The 16,215-nt window shown below is 54.5% G+C and overlaps 1 protein-coding gene across 1 annotated transcript in view; it reads right to left on the reverse strand.

Moving 5' to 3' along the window:
* CERK (ceramide kinase) overlaps window positions 1–16,215 on the reverse strand; it is a 50,922-nt gene that overhangs the window by 7,688 nt on the left and 27,019 nt on the right. Inside the window, exons 4-9 of the mRNA XM_060026008.2 lie at window positions 13,716–13,841; window positions 11,552–11,615; window positions 9,233–9,378; window positions 3,984–4,058; window positions 3,035–3,187; window positions 516–621 (exon numbers count right to left, since the gene is read on the reverse strand). Coding sequence (XP_059881991.2) covers window positions 516–621; window positions 3,035–3,187; window positions 3,984–4,058; window positions 9,233–9,378; window positions 11,552–11,615; window positions 13,716–13,841 — 670 coding nt within the window. The remainder of the gene's footprint in view (window positions 1–515; window positions 622–3,034; window positions 3,188–3,983; window positions 4,059–9,232; window positions 9,379–11,551; window positions 11,616–13,715; window positions 13,842–16,215) is intronic.

Genomic DNA, 16,215 nt, shown 5'->3' on the forward strand with positions numbered 1-16,215 from the left:
CCCGGGCACATGCTGTTAGGCATGGTGGGGACACACAGGGCGAAAAGGCACCGTGGCTCGCAGAGGGGCCCCCACTGTTGGCCCGGGGTCTGGACCGGCCTCTCCTGACCACCCAGTGGGGCGACAGGGGGCCCGTCCAGCCAGCTCCACGGGCGCCCCGAGGGCGCGCACAGAGCCATCCATAAAGGGGCTCGTCTTCATCATTTCTCACGTCCCCAGCGGGGGGGACAGCGGGTCCCCACACCGGAGCAGACGGCGTGGTGTGAGCCCTCTGCTGGGCAGACGACGGGGACCAGACCTGACCCTGGGCCGCCCCGTGACCCAGGACCCAGCATGGGGGACACGGCGGGACCCCCTCAGGGTGCGTGGGACCCTGACCACTGGTCATGAGGAACCAGCACCTCCCGTCTACATTGCCAAGTACTGCCCACTCACTTCACGGCAGGAGCAAACCCCAGCCAGTCCTGCTTCTATCTCATCGTTTGAGCAGAAATGCACGTAAGGGATGTGCTTACCCCGCCCTGCAGGGTTTCCTGTCCCTCGGGGAGCCCACCGTGTGCTGTGCTGGCAGGAAGGACACTGTCCCTTCGTAGCAGTGATGGGAGAGGAAGGTCTTCAAACCTGAGAACAGAGTGAGACGGAGAGACACATCCACATGCACCACTGCCTGCGCAGGAGGCCGTGCCGTCAGCGTCTGCAAAGCGTGGGTGCGGGGCCCCTGCCTGGGGACAGAGCGTCTGCAGGAGGACATGGCCCCCTCCCACTTCAGGCTGAGCTGCCACCACCATCACAGAGGACTGCAGGCTCCCGGCCACCAGGGCTGCCTTCCACACTGGCAAAGGGGACGTCTCAGCCACCAGTGACCCCTCGTCGTGGCCTCGACGACGTGGCCTGCAGGTTCCGCCCTGTGAAGCCCCCAGCGCGCCCCCAGGCTTGACCCCGTCATCCACAACTTTGGTGTCTTGGAGGAACTCAGGAAAAAGACCAGGCAGCACTGCTACCAGACCGTGGCCGGCCCCTCTGGCAAACTGTGGTGTGCTGTCCATCGAGCTGCCTGCACCCCCAGCATGCCCGGCTGAGAGAGGTGAGGGGGCTGCAGAGGAAGAAGCGAGCAGAGGCTGCGTCACGAGGTTGAAGGAAAGAAGCCGCCTCCTGACATTGAGGTGCCGGGGGAGGCAGCAAGTGCCGGTGCAGCAGCTGCAGCCAGCGGCCAGGAGGCCCACAGCTACGACCATTCACGAAGGCGGCTCCACTAAACACCAGCGTTTCGGCGCAGAGGAAACAGCCTTCTGCTGGAGGAAGGTGCCGCCTATAGGACCTCCCCAGCTGGAGAGGAGAGGTCGCTGCCTGGCGTCAGAGCTCCGGAGGACAGACAGGCTGGCTCTGCGGCTAGGGGTGGCTGTAAGTTGAAGCCAGTGCTTATTTACCATCTGAAAATCCTGGCGCCCTTAAGAATTATGCTAAATCCACTCGCCTGTGCTCTGTAAACGGAACACCAAAGACTGTTCATAAACACATCTATTTACAACATGACTGACTATTTTAAGCCCACTGTTGAGACCTACTGCTCAGAAAAAAAGATTTCTTTCAAAATGTTACTGCTTGGGCTTCCCTGGTGGCACAGCGGTTGAGAGTCCGCCTGCCGATGCAGGGGACATGGGTTCGTGTCCCGGTCCGGGAAGATCCCACATGCTGCGGGGCGGCTGGGCCCGTGAGCCATGGCCGCTGAGCCTGCGCATCCGGAGCCTGTGCTCCGCAGCAGGAGAGGCCACAGCAGTGAGAGGCCCGCATACCGCAAAAAAAAAAAAAAAGCTACTGCTCAATGACAATGTACCTGGTCACCCAAGAGCTCTGAGGGATATGGACGAGATTCATGTTGTTTTCATGCCTGACAACACAACATTCATTCTGCAGCCCATGGATCAAGGAGTCATTTCAACTTTCTTTTTTTTTTCTTTTTTTTAAAATGAATTCATTTATTTATTTTTGGTGTGTTGGGTCTTCACTGCTATGTGCAGGCTTTCTCCACTCTTCATTGCTGTGTGTGCCCTTCTCACTGCGGTGGCTTCTCTTGTTGTGGAGCACGGGCTCCAGAGCGCAGGCTCAGTAGTTGTGGCGCACGGGCTTAGTTGCTCCGTGGCACGTGGGATCTTCCCGGACCAGGGCTCGAACCCGTGTCCCCTGCATTGGCAGCTAGATTCTTAACCACTTCACCACCAGGGAAGTCCCCATTTCAACTTTCAAGTCTTACTCCTTAAGAAATACATTTTGTAAGGCTATAGTTGCCACAGACAGTAATTTCTCTCATGGATCTGGGCAAAGTAAACCAAAAACCTTCACCATCCAGATGCCATTAAGAACATCTGGGATGATTCATGGGAAGAGTTCAAAATATCAACACTGACAGGAGTTTGGAAGAAGTTGATTCCAACCCTCCTGGATGACTCGGAGGGGTTCAGACCTCAGTGCAGGAAGTCACTGCAGATGTGGTGGAAACAGCAAGAGAACTAGAATCAGAAGTGGGGCCTGGGGCAAGAGGGAGGAGATATGGGGATATATGTATGCATATGGCTGACTCACTTTGTCATGGAGCGGAAACTAACACAACAGCGTAAAGCAATTATATTCCAATGAAGATGTTAAAAATAAAATAAAATAGTACTATAAGTCCCTGCAAATAAATGAATAAATACAGCCAAGGAATTCATCTCAGCGACAAGTGTCAAACTTTGAATCCTACATCCTTTCAAACTTTTTTACTGCATTTAGACGCATTTGAAGGCTGAAGGGTGGTGCTGCACGTGACCTGAAGTGCAGACCGTCACTTGTTTGTACGATCTGGGATCGACCTCCATTCCTCTTTGTTCCAGCTCTGAGCACATGTGAGAACTGGCCTGTGACCGACGGCAGTGGTTCTCCGGGCACCCGGGACCCGTCAGACTCCCGCCCCCTGGTTTCCGTCTGTGAACGGGGCCCCACCCTGAGCGAGGCGGAGGCCGTGTGTGGAAGCTCCCGGCGTGGTACTCTGAGTTACCTGAGAAGTCGTATCTGACGAGACCCATCCACCGCTTCTGCTCGCTGTCCTTGATGATGTCCCCGTAGAAGCCGTAGCCCAGCAGGGACACCGAGTACCGCAGCAGCGTGCTGTTGTGATGCACAGAGGACACGTCCATGGGCAGCGAGTCCCCTGCGTAGAGAAGCCAGGGTGGACGCCGCGCCCCTCCGCCTGTCCCGCTGCACAGCGCCCGGCGGCCATGACGAAGCCACGGATTAAAGCGTGAGACAGGCAGAAGGCAGCCGAGGCCGTGGGCTGTTCTCCCGGGGTGCCCGGCCTCCTGCTCTCCACTCAAGTGACTAAATTTGACTCAAATTTCCAAAACGGGCTTGGAAGGCTGTTCCGTAAGGAGGGGAAAACAATGTGACCGTGAAGCTCGCTAAACGCCACTAACGGGAAGGAAGGTGGAAAAGGCGCCTGGCGTCTTCACATGTAAACTCACACGTGCACCGTCTGTAAACACAGCCGTTCTGTGACTGGATGACATGCGAGGAGCACTGCCATCAGGGACGAGGACGGGCAGAGGGGGCCACACGTGCGCTGAGGGCGCCTGCACAGCTCCGAGCTGCTGTACAAGCGTCCCCCGGGGGACGCGCTTTCTAGAGGAGCGGGGGGGAGGGGTGTGACTGGGGAGGCCTGTTCCCACAGGGCGACAAGGGACCGAGTCCCGGGACGCCACGGAGAACCACCGGGGCGCAGGCGCCGGGCACCCCAAATGCTCTGGGGAGGGCACCAGAGGGTTCCGAGCAGAGCAGCGCTTCTGTTTCTGAAGGTCACCCCGCTGGATGGGAAGTGGCAGGGAAGGGTGGCAGCCAGAGCCCTACGGGCGGACTGACGGGCACCTGCATGGTGAGGCGGACCGACACCCGCGTGTGCCCGGGGACCTGGGACGCAGCAAGCCAAGTGCGGCACTGAGCGAGGCACCTACCCACGACGATGTGCAGAGCTGAGGTCTCCGCGTCGTTCGTGCCAACCGTTGAGTAACACACACAGTCTGTCGACCCTAAAAGGGGGAAAAGGTCCTTAATATCACTACAGTCACTTACGATCCCAGCGTGTTTCCAGGTGAATGAGTGGTAAGCTCTTCTGCTTCTTCCATGGCCCGGGAGTAGATAAGAAGGAATAAGCTCCGTTTGCCTACAGAATTAGTCACTGAGGTTGGTTCATCAAGAACACCATCAACCAGCTCCTCCCAGAGAGTTCAGAGACCCCTCCTGAGCCCGTCTGGGGGGCGGGGCCCCTGGGAAGTCACTGCAGCGGTGGCGGCGGGGCGCCAGGGCGCCAGGCTCAGCGCTCTGCACAGTGTCCCCGCTCCTGGCTGCCACAAAGGCGGGCAGCAGCCCTGGGGCTCCAGACCACAAGACCAGAGGGATTCTGCAGCGGGAAAGTGCATGTAAAGCAGGGACAGCTCGTGGAGGTCACAGAAAAAGCACCGCAGGCCTGTGCGAGGCGAGACCCGGAGCCTCAGCCCACCCCTGGGTCATAAGGGCGCAGCAGCTGCCGGCTGACAGACGTGAGGGGCCAGCGGGACCCGCTCTGAACCCCACGGGCTCGGCCTCCTCCTGCCCACACCCCTGTCTATAGAGTGGAGGTGACCTCAGAGCACCCAGCTAGCACCGGGATCCCGAGGGCACGGCAGGGATGCTACGGGTCCTCCCTCGGTCTGTCCCGGTTCTAACTGGGTCATCACCAACGTCTCTGCTCTCCACCTGAGTGGGTAGAACACCTCCCGGCTGCTTATTTGTAACAGACTCCTGAGCCCCGCCCCACCCCCGAGATCCTGACCCAGTAGGTTTGGGTTGGGGCTGAGCGATCTGAATTTTAACACGTCTGCTGAATAGCCGAAAACCCTAGTCTAGATTTCCCAAGGATAAACCCTGACCATATCCAGAATTGTACCGTAAATGTTGCCTCAGACACACAACCAACACAGGTTGAGGCCCATCAGGGAATAACCATCCTGTTTACAGGCACACAAGCTCTGGCCGCAGGCAGGACCCAGATGCTGTGCCCTCAGGCCCCGGAACATTCTATAAGGCCCTCAGCCTAAGGGGCGCCTGAAGGTCCATGGTTCTACATAGACGCGCTGGATCGCAGGCAGTGTTTGTCATCTCTTAGAGCAACAGAATCTGGTCCAGTTTGAGATCAGAGTAGATGCCTCTTAACTATTTAATCTAAGCTAACATATGCCTTCTTATGGTCGGAAACTTACGTAAACACACACAGATTGATATATTTTTTAATACGTATATTTTTCTTTTTTGTTAACCTTAACCTGAAGACTTGAATGACATCTCATTCCAAGAATGAGCCGAAAAGTAAAACGGTTTAAATGAACATTTACGATTACAGGAGTGACTTAATTCTTAAACTGGAATTCACAGTATTTAAGGAAAACTACATGGTTTCAGACTATCTTCCACACCCCTGTTTTTCTAACTGAGGGTACCCGAATAACGGGTATAAACATTTCTGAGAAAATAAACTAGAAAAGAGCCACGCAATTAACTTGAAGCACACCTTCACATCCCTAGAACTTCCCAGAATTTCCAGAGCCCACGTGCTCCCCTTACGTGCCTACTGCACTGCTTAATTTCTTCACAAACCATCCCTTAGAACAAAAACGGATCAGACATCCAACATGCCCTGCATTTTTTAAAAAATTAATTATTTTATTTTTGGCCACCTTGGGTCTTCGCTGCTGCGTGCGGGCTTTCTCTAGTTGCGGAGAGCATGGGGGGGGGGCTACTCTTCGTTGCAGTGCATGGGCTTCTCATTGCAGTGGCTTCTCTTGTTGTGAGCATGGGCTCTAGGCATGCGGGCTTCAGTAGTTGTGGCGCGCGGGCTCAGAAGTTGTGGCTCGCGGGCTCTAAAGCACAGGCTCAGTAGTTGTGGCGCACGGGCTTAGTTGCTCCGTGGCACGTGGGATCTTCCCGGACCAGGGCTCGAACCCGAGTCCCCTGCGTCGGCAGGCGGATTCTTAACCACTGCGCCACCAGGGAAGTCCCCTCCCCTGCATCTGATCAGATATAACTTGTATATTCAGCAGTCTTTTACTCAGTAGAAATTCAGCAGTGATCTCAAATAAAAATGAAGAGACGAGTGGTCTGCACTTTGCACCATGTCCTTTTGACCTTTAAAGTCCCTCTTTATCTCTGGGTCTATCTAGAATCTAACTGCCCTATTAAACAGATGCTAGAATCAAGTTGAAAGTCTCATAAAGGGATGTGTCTCGAGTAGGGAAAAAAAGCCCAGCGCTTCTGACCGGCTGCATCATCCTTTTTACAGCCACAACGAAGACGGGCCCTTTTTGACGACCCTCCTCAACGACAGCATCTCGTCACAGAAGCTGCGTGAGAGGCACCTCGGGTGGGAACAGTGGGCAGGACAGGGACAGGCTGAAGGCCACTGGTCAGACAGTCAGTCCTGGGCCGCACCTGGGGCAAACCGCCGGCTCTAGAGGGCTGGGCTGGACGTGGCCCACTTTTCCGAGTTCATTCACTAGGAGCTAACCGCAAACGCTTCCACTGAGGGTGTGAGATGGCGCAGAACCTACAGGCACCTGAACTCTACAGAAAAAAGCAGAGGGCTCAGTGGGGGCTGCCCTGGGCTGGGGCACACGCATTCACTGTCACCCAAGTCCTTAGGGCAACAAACAGGGTAAGTGAACCGAGCTTCTAGTAGGTTTCAGGGGTCACTTTGCTGAGAAGTCAGATGTTTAAAGAAGGTACTCAGCTCAGCATCCTCCACGGGGCCACCTCCCCCCTGCCCCCCGCAGCTCCCACCTCCACTCTGCCTCTCACTCACCCTGCTCACGGCGGCCCCACCCACAGCCAAGCCTTTCCTGCCTCGGGGTCACCGCCTGTGCCACTCCTCCGGCCTAGAACATCGTGCCCCAGATGCAGGGCACTGTCCCCCGCCCTTCAGGCATCTGAGTGGGATCACACGTGCAAGGCCCCATGCGCCCGTCCGGACCGTGCTCCCCCGGGCCCCACTGCTCTGTTCTTTCTGTTTTATGCTCATCACCTGCCTCTCCCCCTGGACTCCCTGCGTCCCCGCCGTGTCCCCTCGCGAGGCCCCCAGCGAGGCCGGCCCACAGGAGGCCAGCAGAATGTATGCACGAGGACCCACTGAGGGAACGGACGGACGGAGCGCGGGGTGCCTGCGGGCTGTGGACCCCTGTGCTTTGGGCTGGCGGCCGGAGCACCAGCAGACAGCTGCTTCAGGGCAGGAGAATGTCTGATTCTTTTTCGTCCCCAAAACACCACTTCTCGCTTGTTTAACATTCAGTCTGCTTCCGACAGCTCACTGTCCCCTCTGGGGACAACGTACCTCCCCAGTGGTCTCTGTGTGGTGAAGACTTTATTTAACCCAGAGGGAGCGCCAGCTCCAGACGTAAGATCTGGTTCACCTCGGGCGTCAGGAGACTCCTGACCCCCAGCCCCTGTGCCCCAGAGGCACCTGCAGCCTCCCCCTCCTCGAGGCCCTGCCTGGGAGGCGGCCCTCCCTGAAGCTGTATCATCCGGCCCAGGGCAGAGGCAGCCGGCATGTGCCCTTCTTCTTGCAAGCACAGTCTGGGCACTGCTGTCTCCCCGCCCCCGCTGTGCCGGCCTTCCTGATACCTGAGCAAGCCCAGGCAGGACCACCCAGCTCTGAACCCCGACACACTGTCCCTGAGCTCCACGGCCAGTGCCCACAGCCCAGTGCCAGGGGGCTCCTGCTGGCGGCTCGGGCTGGCTGCGCCATCCGATTCGCCGAGTCCCGCTGGCTCTGCCACTGAAACTGTGCCCGAGTCACAGCCGACCACACGCCCGACGTCCAGCGTCCACGGGACCTGGGCCGCCCACCCGCCGCTGCTCTAGAACGGAACGCAGAGGGTGGGCTCACACGCGGCCCTCAAGACGAGAGCCTGACCCAGGGCCTTTCCCCAGTCCCTCTAGCCCCCTGCCTGAGCGCACGGCTGTTCCCATGGCCACCCGCTGCCCCAGGGGACCCTTGGCACGCGTCACTCTGCGCCCGGCCCCTCACGCATGTCTCAGGAAGGCTCCTGGGACCCCCCCCTGGAAGGAGCCCCTCCGAGCCACTCACCCAGACCCACGCCAGCGGCATCTCCGCTACCCTGCCCCACTACTGGAGACCCTCTCCTGCCACGCTGGTCCGTGTGTCTGTTGAGCTCACAGCAAGACCCGCTCCACGCCAGGCCGCGGAGAAGCAGGGCGCCTGCGCGGGGGCACTCCCGGCGTGTGGCGTTGGCCTGAGCTCGTGCGCCCTTCGACCATTTTAACAGCCCAGGGTTTTAGGTATCAGAGCCACACGGGCAAATGGTGACAAGGGGCATAAAGGAAACACAGATTAGAATGCAGAAAAATAAACTTCACGTAGTCCAGAAGCACCATGCACAAGGTTAAAGGACAAAAGCCTAGCTTGGCAGAGAAGTTGGAAAACACGTGACCCACTGAGGGGAACGTCCTTAACACACAGACAATACTGGGGCAGGTGGAGAAGGACAGACTTTCCCAGGTGGGGCAGGGCAGCCTCCGAGCCCCACTGTCCACGCCCTTCTGGGCAACCATGCAACCTGACCCTGGCACCCCGCATCGTCACCCAGAAAACGGGGTGACGGCACCATTCTCAGAGCCATCGGAGAACCCGGATGTCTACCCGAAGCTGGCCTGCCAGGGTCCCTGCCGCTGTGGCCCAGACACAGGGGGAGGAGGGTGCCTCCTTCCGCTGAGTGGTCTGCAAAGCCCCGGCTTCACCCCGCCCCCGCCGGCTTAATGCTGTGATTCTCCTAAGAGCTGGGTGCTTCCCGGAGACACCAAACACACCGAGCCGGCCCGTCCCGCTCACACCCCGAGGCCTCCCGCCCCGACAGGCAGCCCCCCGGCCCCGGGTGCCCGTCACTTCTTCCAGGACACCGCCTGCCCCCCAGGCTCCCCTTGTCCTGCACTGTGCTCTGGGTCTCCCCCATCCCCCCCACTGCCAAACGGCCAACCCTTTGAGAGCAAGGACCGCGCCCCCAGCGCCGGGCAGGAAGCAGGCGTCCGGGGGGACAGCAGGACCCCTTCCCGCATGCAGCGGCGGTCCTGCGTCAGGTGCGTGGAGAGAAGAGCGCACCTGAAATAAAGGGATGAGCCTCCAGGAAAACCCAAGGGCGGCCCCTCCCGGCCCACGTACCCGCGGGGATGATGCCAATCCGCAGCGGGCTGGGCACGAGCGACGCCCGCGGCTGGTCCTGGTCCACGCCGGCGTCCCTCTGCGTCCTGCCCACCAGGCCGTGCAGGACCTCGCTGAACATGCCGTCTCCGCCCACACAGACGATGCTGCAGGAGGAACACAGGGGTCAGGCCCTCCGCACCCGCCCCGCACCACCAGCCCCTCCTGCGCTGGCCTCTGAGCCGCCACCCAGGCCGCAGCTGTGCCCGTGCCCCGTCGGCCGGCACAGTCCCCACCCATCTCAGTTCGCTCCCCGCTCCCGCGGCAGACCTCTTCAGACCCTCCGTGTCTGCGTCCCAGCCCTGCAGGGAGAGGCTCCTGATGCCCGCCGTAGCCACACGGCCAGGCTCTGACAGGTCGAGAAGGGCAGGGCCTGGGGCCAAGCTGCAGAGAATGCCCCCTCCGTCCCTAGCAGGCGAGGCTGACGAAAACCAAGCAGACAGAACATGGGCTCAACAGGCTTCTACCCTCTGCCTTCCAGCCCCCGAACAAGGTCTCCAGGAACTCGGCCTCTGGGGCAGGTGACACGTGGCTTCTTCCCTCCCTGACGCTCCCCCCACCCCTCCCCCACTCACGACCCACTCCCGCCGTGTGACCCTAATCTGCCTCCCTGACCCTTCCCCCCTCCAGGGAGGCTCTTCACACTGCCTGAGGTCCCCAGCGGCACAGCTGCCCACTTGAGACCCTAGAGCCTTCTTGGGGCCCTGGGATGGGGCACAGGGACACTCAGGACGCCGCTGCTCCTGGTCACAAAGCTTGCCCCTCAGCCTTCACGCTGACCCGACTGGAGGGGGCCCACAGCTCAGCTGACGTCCCCCATACCAAAACCCGCTTCAGCTCATCTCATTGCCTGATGACACTTGGTGAGGACTCGGTCACGGGGACCAGCCGATTCTCCCCCAAACGCCTTGGAGAGCAGCCCTGCTGCCTCTGCCACTGTCCAGCCAGCTCTTGCCCAAGACCCACAACCTCTGGCAGCTTCCTTGGGTCCAATCCTCATTGCTACTTGCCACGCAGCTTTCAAGAGTATCTTTCCGGGGCTTCCCTGGTGGCGCAGTGGTTGAGAGTCCGCCTGCCGATGCAGGGGACACGGGTTCATGCCCCGGTCCGAGAAGATCCCACATGCTGCGGAGCAACTAAGCCCGTGCGCCGAAACTACTGAGCCTGTGCTCTAGACCCAAGAGCCACAACTACTGAGCCCACGTGCCTAGAGCCCGTGCTCCACAACAAGAGAAGCCACTGCAATGGGAAGCCCACGCACCGCAACAAAGAGTAGCCCCCGCTCGCCACAACTAGAGAAAGCCTGCGCACAGCAACAAAGACCCAACGCAGCCAAAAATAAATAAACAAAATAAATAAAACAAAAGTATCTTTCCAAAACACCCGAGCCCACAGGACACCTATGTACAAGCTCTCCGGGGATCCTTACCACCTTTCCCCAGCCTCATCTGTTCATTCGCGGAGCACCTGCTGCGTGCCAGCCCTGTGCCAGGCGCCGGGGACAGCTGTGCACAAGGCAGAGGAGGCCGGCTCTCCAGGAGCTGACATGCCAGCAGGTACAGACGCAACACAGATGCAGAGTCACACTCGGGGCCGGTGCCTCCTGCGGGGACGAGCACAGCACCCACTCTGCGCTGTCGCAGCCAGAAACGCACAAGCGGGTCCTGACCGAGAGGAAACCTCAGACAGACCTAGAACCAAGGGACATGCTGCAAAGGCACTGGCCTGTTCTCCCAAAATTCAGCCACACCAAGAAGGCTGAGGATCTGGTCCGGGTCACGGGAGACTAGGGACACACCCACTGAGTCTGAAGGCAACGTATGATCCAGGGCTCTTCTGCCTTAGGGAGTAATGGGACAGCGGGCAGGGTCTGATAAGGACAGCAAATGGGTGACGGCATTCGTATCAGTGCTAATCTCCTGGTTTTGATCACTGCGTTTTAGCTCTGTAAGAGAATATCCTTGCTTTTAGGAAATATACACAAATATTTAGGGACGAAAGCTGATCATGTCTATAACATACTTTCAAACGGTACAGAAAAAATTTCTGTACATAGGTGGTAAGACCGGAAAGGAAAACAAAACTATTACACGGTGGTTTTCCAAGGAGAAGAACACGACTGAACGTTTCTGCCTTTCCGAATTTTCTAGAAGAAGGTTTATTTTACTTCTACAACTAGGAAAAAAGGTGTAAGGAGAGGGAGTGAATAAAATGAAGACAGATGGGTAAAACGTGATGAGAATTGACTATTTACTAGTCAGATGGAAGACGCTTACTCACCCATCGTATTTGTCTATATTGAGCTCATATAAACTCTCCTTGGCATGGTTAGCACGCTCAGTAACTGTGGGGAGAAAACATGTTACATCATAGAGTTTACACTCAGGTCTGTGAATCCTCTTTAAAATGAAAGGCAAGTCGGGGCTTCCCTGGTGGCGCAGTGGTTGAGAGTCCGCCTGCCGATGCAGGGGACGCGGGTTCGTGCCCCGGTCTGGGAAGATCCCACATGCCGCGGAGCGGCTGGGCCCGTGAGCCATGGCCGCTGAGCCTGCGCGTCCGGAGCCTGTGCTCTGCAATGGGAGAGGCCACAACAGTGAGAGGCCCGCGTACCGCAAAGAAAAAAAAAAAAAAAAAGGCAAGTAAACCATGCTTTTAAAATGAGGTCCTATAAAATCTTCAGGAGGGTTTCCTGTAAGAAACCCCTCCTTCGATCTGACCCAAATTCCTTTCATGGACAGGGATGCTGACCTCAGGGGAACAGGACCTCTCAGAATACACTCTACTGGGTAGGACATCACATTCTTGGCATTTAAAAAAAATTTTATTTATTTATTTTTGGCTGTGTTGGGTCTTTGTTACTGCGTGCAGGCTTTCTCTAGTAGCGGCGAGCAGGGGCTACTCTTCGTTGCGGTGCACGGGCTTCTCATTGTGGTGGCTTCTCTCGTTGTGGAGCACGGGCTCTAGGCGCGTGGGCTTCAGTAGTTGTGGCACACGGGCTCAGTAGTTGTGGCTCACGGGCTCTAGAGCACAGGCTCAGTAGTTGTGGCACACTGGCTTAGTTGCTCCACGGCATGTGGGATCTTCCTGGACCAGGGCTCGAACCCGTGTCCCCTGCACTGGCAGGCGGATTCTCAACCATTGCGCCACCAGGGACGTCCCACATTCTTGGCATTTAATTGCCAACAAATAATAACTTTTTTTGGAAGAGATTACATCTTCTATTTTATAGTTTTCCCTTATTAGCCAAGGGACTTGGAAAATTTTAGAATATACCAAAATGTAGAGGAAAGAAAATGTTAGTCCATAGTCTGTATACTCACTGTAACAAAAAGTCTCTTTAAAAAAAAAATGATTAATTTTTTTATCTGGGCGCACTGGGTCTTAGTTGCGGCACGGGGGGTCTCCGTTGCCGCGTGCAGGATCTTCATTTGTGGCATGTGGATCTTTAGCTGCAGCATGTGGGATCTAGTTCCCTGACCAGGGATCGAACCCGGGCCCCCTGCATTGGGAGCGCGCAGTCTTAGCCACTGGACCACCAGGGAAGTCCCAACAAAAACTCTCTTGAAATTCACTTGTACACACAATTTTGTGTCCTTGTTTTCCCAACATCTTATCACAATCCCTTTTTCATCATTAAAAATTCCTTGTAAAGACCATTTTAAAGAGCTGCATACTGTTCCTTCAGATTCCCCACAAGTTTATCTTTTGCTTCCTGTTCGGGGGTATAAGCGGCTCCCGGTGTTTTGCTTTTATAAAAATGAGGCAACGGACACCTGTGTACCTCGCCCTCTGTGCACAGCTGATGGCTTTCTCAGGAAAGTTTAGAAAACTGTAAGATTGGATAAAAACCCCCTCCTGTTTGAGGCTCTTGACCCGCACTGCCAAGTGGCCCTTTAATAAGTTTACACAAAACCCTCAAATCGTGAAGGGAGAATCCGTCTCCCTACACCCTCCCCGCATCTAGAACCTGCTCTGAAACTCGGTACCGCAAATGTGGCATTGCATCGTGTTTCTTAAAAATACCACTTACTGGTGAAATGATTTCTAAGCCTGACTAATTGCTTGTATCTCTTGCAAGAATTTTCTGTCCATAACCTTTGTCCTTTCATCCTTAGTGTTTTTCCCGAGTGCTTTATATGCTAATACTTGGCTAGAACAGTCTACGTTCTTTACTTTGTATTCTTCTCATTCTGGTATGCCAAAAAACCCAACATTTCAGGTTGTTTAAATAATCTTAAACAGGGAATTCCCTGCCGGTCCAGGGGTTGGGACTCTGCGCTTTCACTGCTGGGGCCCGGGTTCAATCCCTGGTCGGGGAACTATGATCCTGCAAGCTGCGAAGCATGGCCCCAGAAAAAAAAAACCTTAATACAGTAAGAATCCTCCCTAGTGACCATATCTGAGTCATTCTCAAATTTACTTCTACAGGGACTTTGCGCCTTACCGATGATCTCGGTGGTGATGGAGGCCAGTGTAAACAACGGCGCCACTTTTCTCTCATAGATCCGCTTGCCTTGTCCTTTCCCTCCAAACGGATTGATGAACACCAGTAAGTGCTTTGGTCTAGACGCTGCAAGACAGCAACACCGCGTAGGTCACAATGGACGTAAGTGCTCGAAGTGAAGAACTGTTGCTGAGCGAAATCAAACCACAACGGCTCTAGAGCGCTGCTTAGCGGTATCTGACAAAAAGCATTTTTAAGGCAAAGAACGGTGCTCAAGAGCTTCCTCATCTCTGAAAAGAGGAAAAGCACAGCTCGTGAGATCAGGCAGGTGCCCTGCACATTGGCCAGGGGGCCGGCAGCCCCGGGGACTCAGAATCCTGGCAGAGAAGGACGCTCTCTCCTGATGAGGAGTGAGTCCTACAGGGTGTAAATGCTGGGAGCAGCAGCCTCATTCTTCTTCATGTGACGGAAAGTGAGTCTGCAGAAAATGAGAGAAATAGATACAGAGCACGGAGCGCTGGGAGAGAAAGACAGACGGACAGGCACAGGGAACGCTCAATCTGGAGATGGACGGAGAGACGGCAGGACGGCAGGATGTCCCTTCCAGAGGCCCGGCTGACCGCCGACACCCAGGTCTCCTGAAACACCCTATTTTCTTATAGCAACCTCCACATTTCTGCTTGGGTCGGTTCAAGTAGATTTTGATACTTGCAAACCAAATTTAACCAACAAATCAATAAAAGTAGCAAGAAAATCGAAGGCCTGGGTCCACACAGAATCCCACACACCAACGCTCACAACAGCACCATTCACAGCAGCCGAAACGTGGAGATCCACCAGGCGTCCACCAACTGACGGCTGGATACCCAGAACGTGACCAAAGGAGCATCGTTCAGCAACAGGAAGGAACAGCCCACTGATGACACTTAACTGACGTGAATAAATACCAAAAGCATGATGCTGAGAGACGGAAGAATTACACAAAACAGCCCCTTTTACATGATTCCATTTATGCGGCAGAACTAACATGTGGCAACAATGACGAAAAGAAACAATCAGACTGGTGGTCGTCTCTGGACTGGCAGGGGAGGGTCATGAGGAAACTGGGGTGGTGGTACGTCTTACAGGGTCTGGGTTACATGGGTACACGTATGCTTCAAAACTCATTGATTTACACTTACCATCTGTCCATTTCACCGTATGTAAATTCTACCTCCGAACTGAAAACAAATACTGACCTCTAGGTAACGACACGCGTGCTGAAGTGTCTGAAGGGTCATGCCCTGACGTCTGTCACTTACTGGGAAACACAGCAAACGTACCATTAACTAATGGACGGGCAGAGAGACACAGACAAAACAAAACCAGCAAAATGTTAACAACTGCAGAATGTAGGTAGGTGGTGGGTGTATGAATGTCTATGGTACAATTTTTTCAATTTTTCTGTATGTTTGAAAATCTTCCTAATAAAATATTGAAGGCAATACACAATAGAGAAAAATCAAAGCCAAAAGTCTATGCTTTGAAAAGAGTCATAAAATTGATAAGTCCCTAAATAAAACTGATAAAAAGAAAAAAGGGAAAAAACACAAATTAACAATATCAGGAATGAGAAAGGACATTATTTCAGAACCTACAAATATTACAAGGAAAGTGAAAGGATTTATTAAACTTATGCCAATAAATTTTATGTAAGAGACACATTTCTCAAAAAATACAATTTACCAAAAGTGACAGGATAAATAGAAAATCTGAATAGTCTGCTATCTAATAAAGAAACTGAAGCCATTAATAAAAGCCTTCCCACAAAGAAAACCCCAGATGGTTTCACCACTTAATGCTTCCAAATATTTAAGGGGAAAAGTGGCCTCAACATGATAAAAATTCTTCCACACGACAGAAAAGAAAGAAGCACTACTCAACTCTGTGTACATGACCACTGTAAGCTTGACAGCAAAACCAGACAAGCACGTTTACAGAAAGGAAACTCATAGGTCTACTTCTCCCCTGAGCCTAGGTGAGAAAATCCTAAACAAAATATCATCAAGTCAAATCCAGAAATGCACAAAAAGGGCAAATACATCATTACCAAGTAGGGTTTATTCCAGGAATACAAAGGCTTTTATACAAAATACAAGGAGAAACCAATGTTTTTCAACACGTTAACTCAAAAAGAAGAAAATCATACAATCATCTCAATAGATGCAGAAAAAGCACTTATCAAATTATACATCCGATGATGATTTTTAAAAATTCTCAGAAAACTAGGGTTGGAAAGGAACTTCCTTAATCTGGACTTTAAAAACTTACTTAAAAAAACCTGAGGTTTCCCTGGCGGCCCAATGGTTAAGACTCTGCCCCCACCGCAGGGGGCACGTGGTTCGACCCCCGCATACCACGCAGCGTGGCCAAAAAAAACAAAACAAAACAAAACAAAAACCTAAGAACCATCATTTTCGACTGTGGGATGTTGAAAAGTTTCCCCCAAGATCAGGACTAA

Source organism: Delphinus delphis, chromosome 11 (genome assembly GCF_949987515.2).
Source record: "Delphinus delphis chromosome 11, mDelDel1.2, whole genome shotgun sequence".
Taxonomy (NCBI): domain Eukaryota; kingdom Metazoa; phylum Chordata; class Mammalia; order Artiodactyla; family Delphinidae; genus Delphinus; species Delphinus delphis.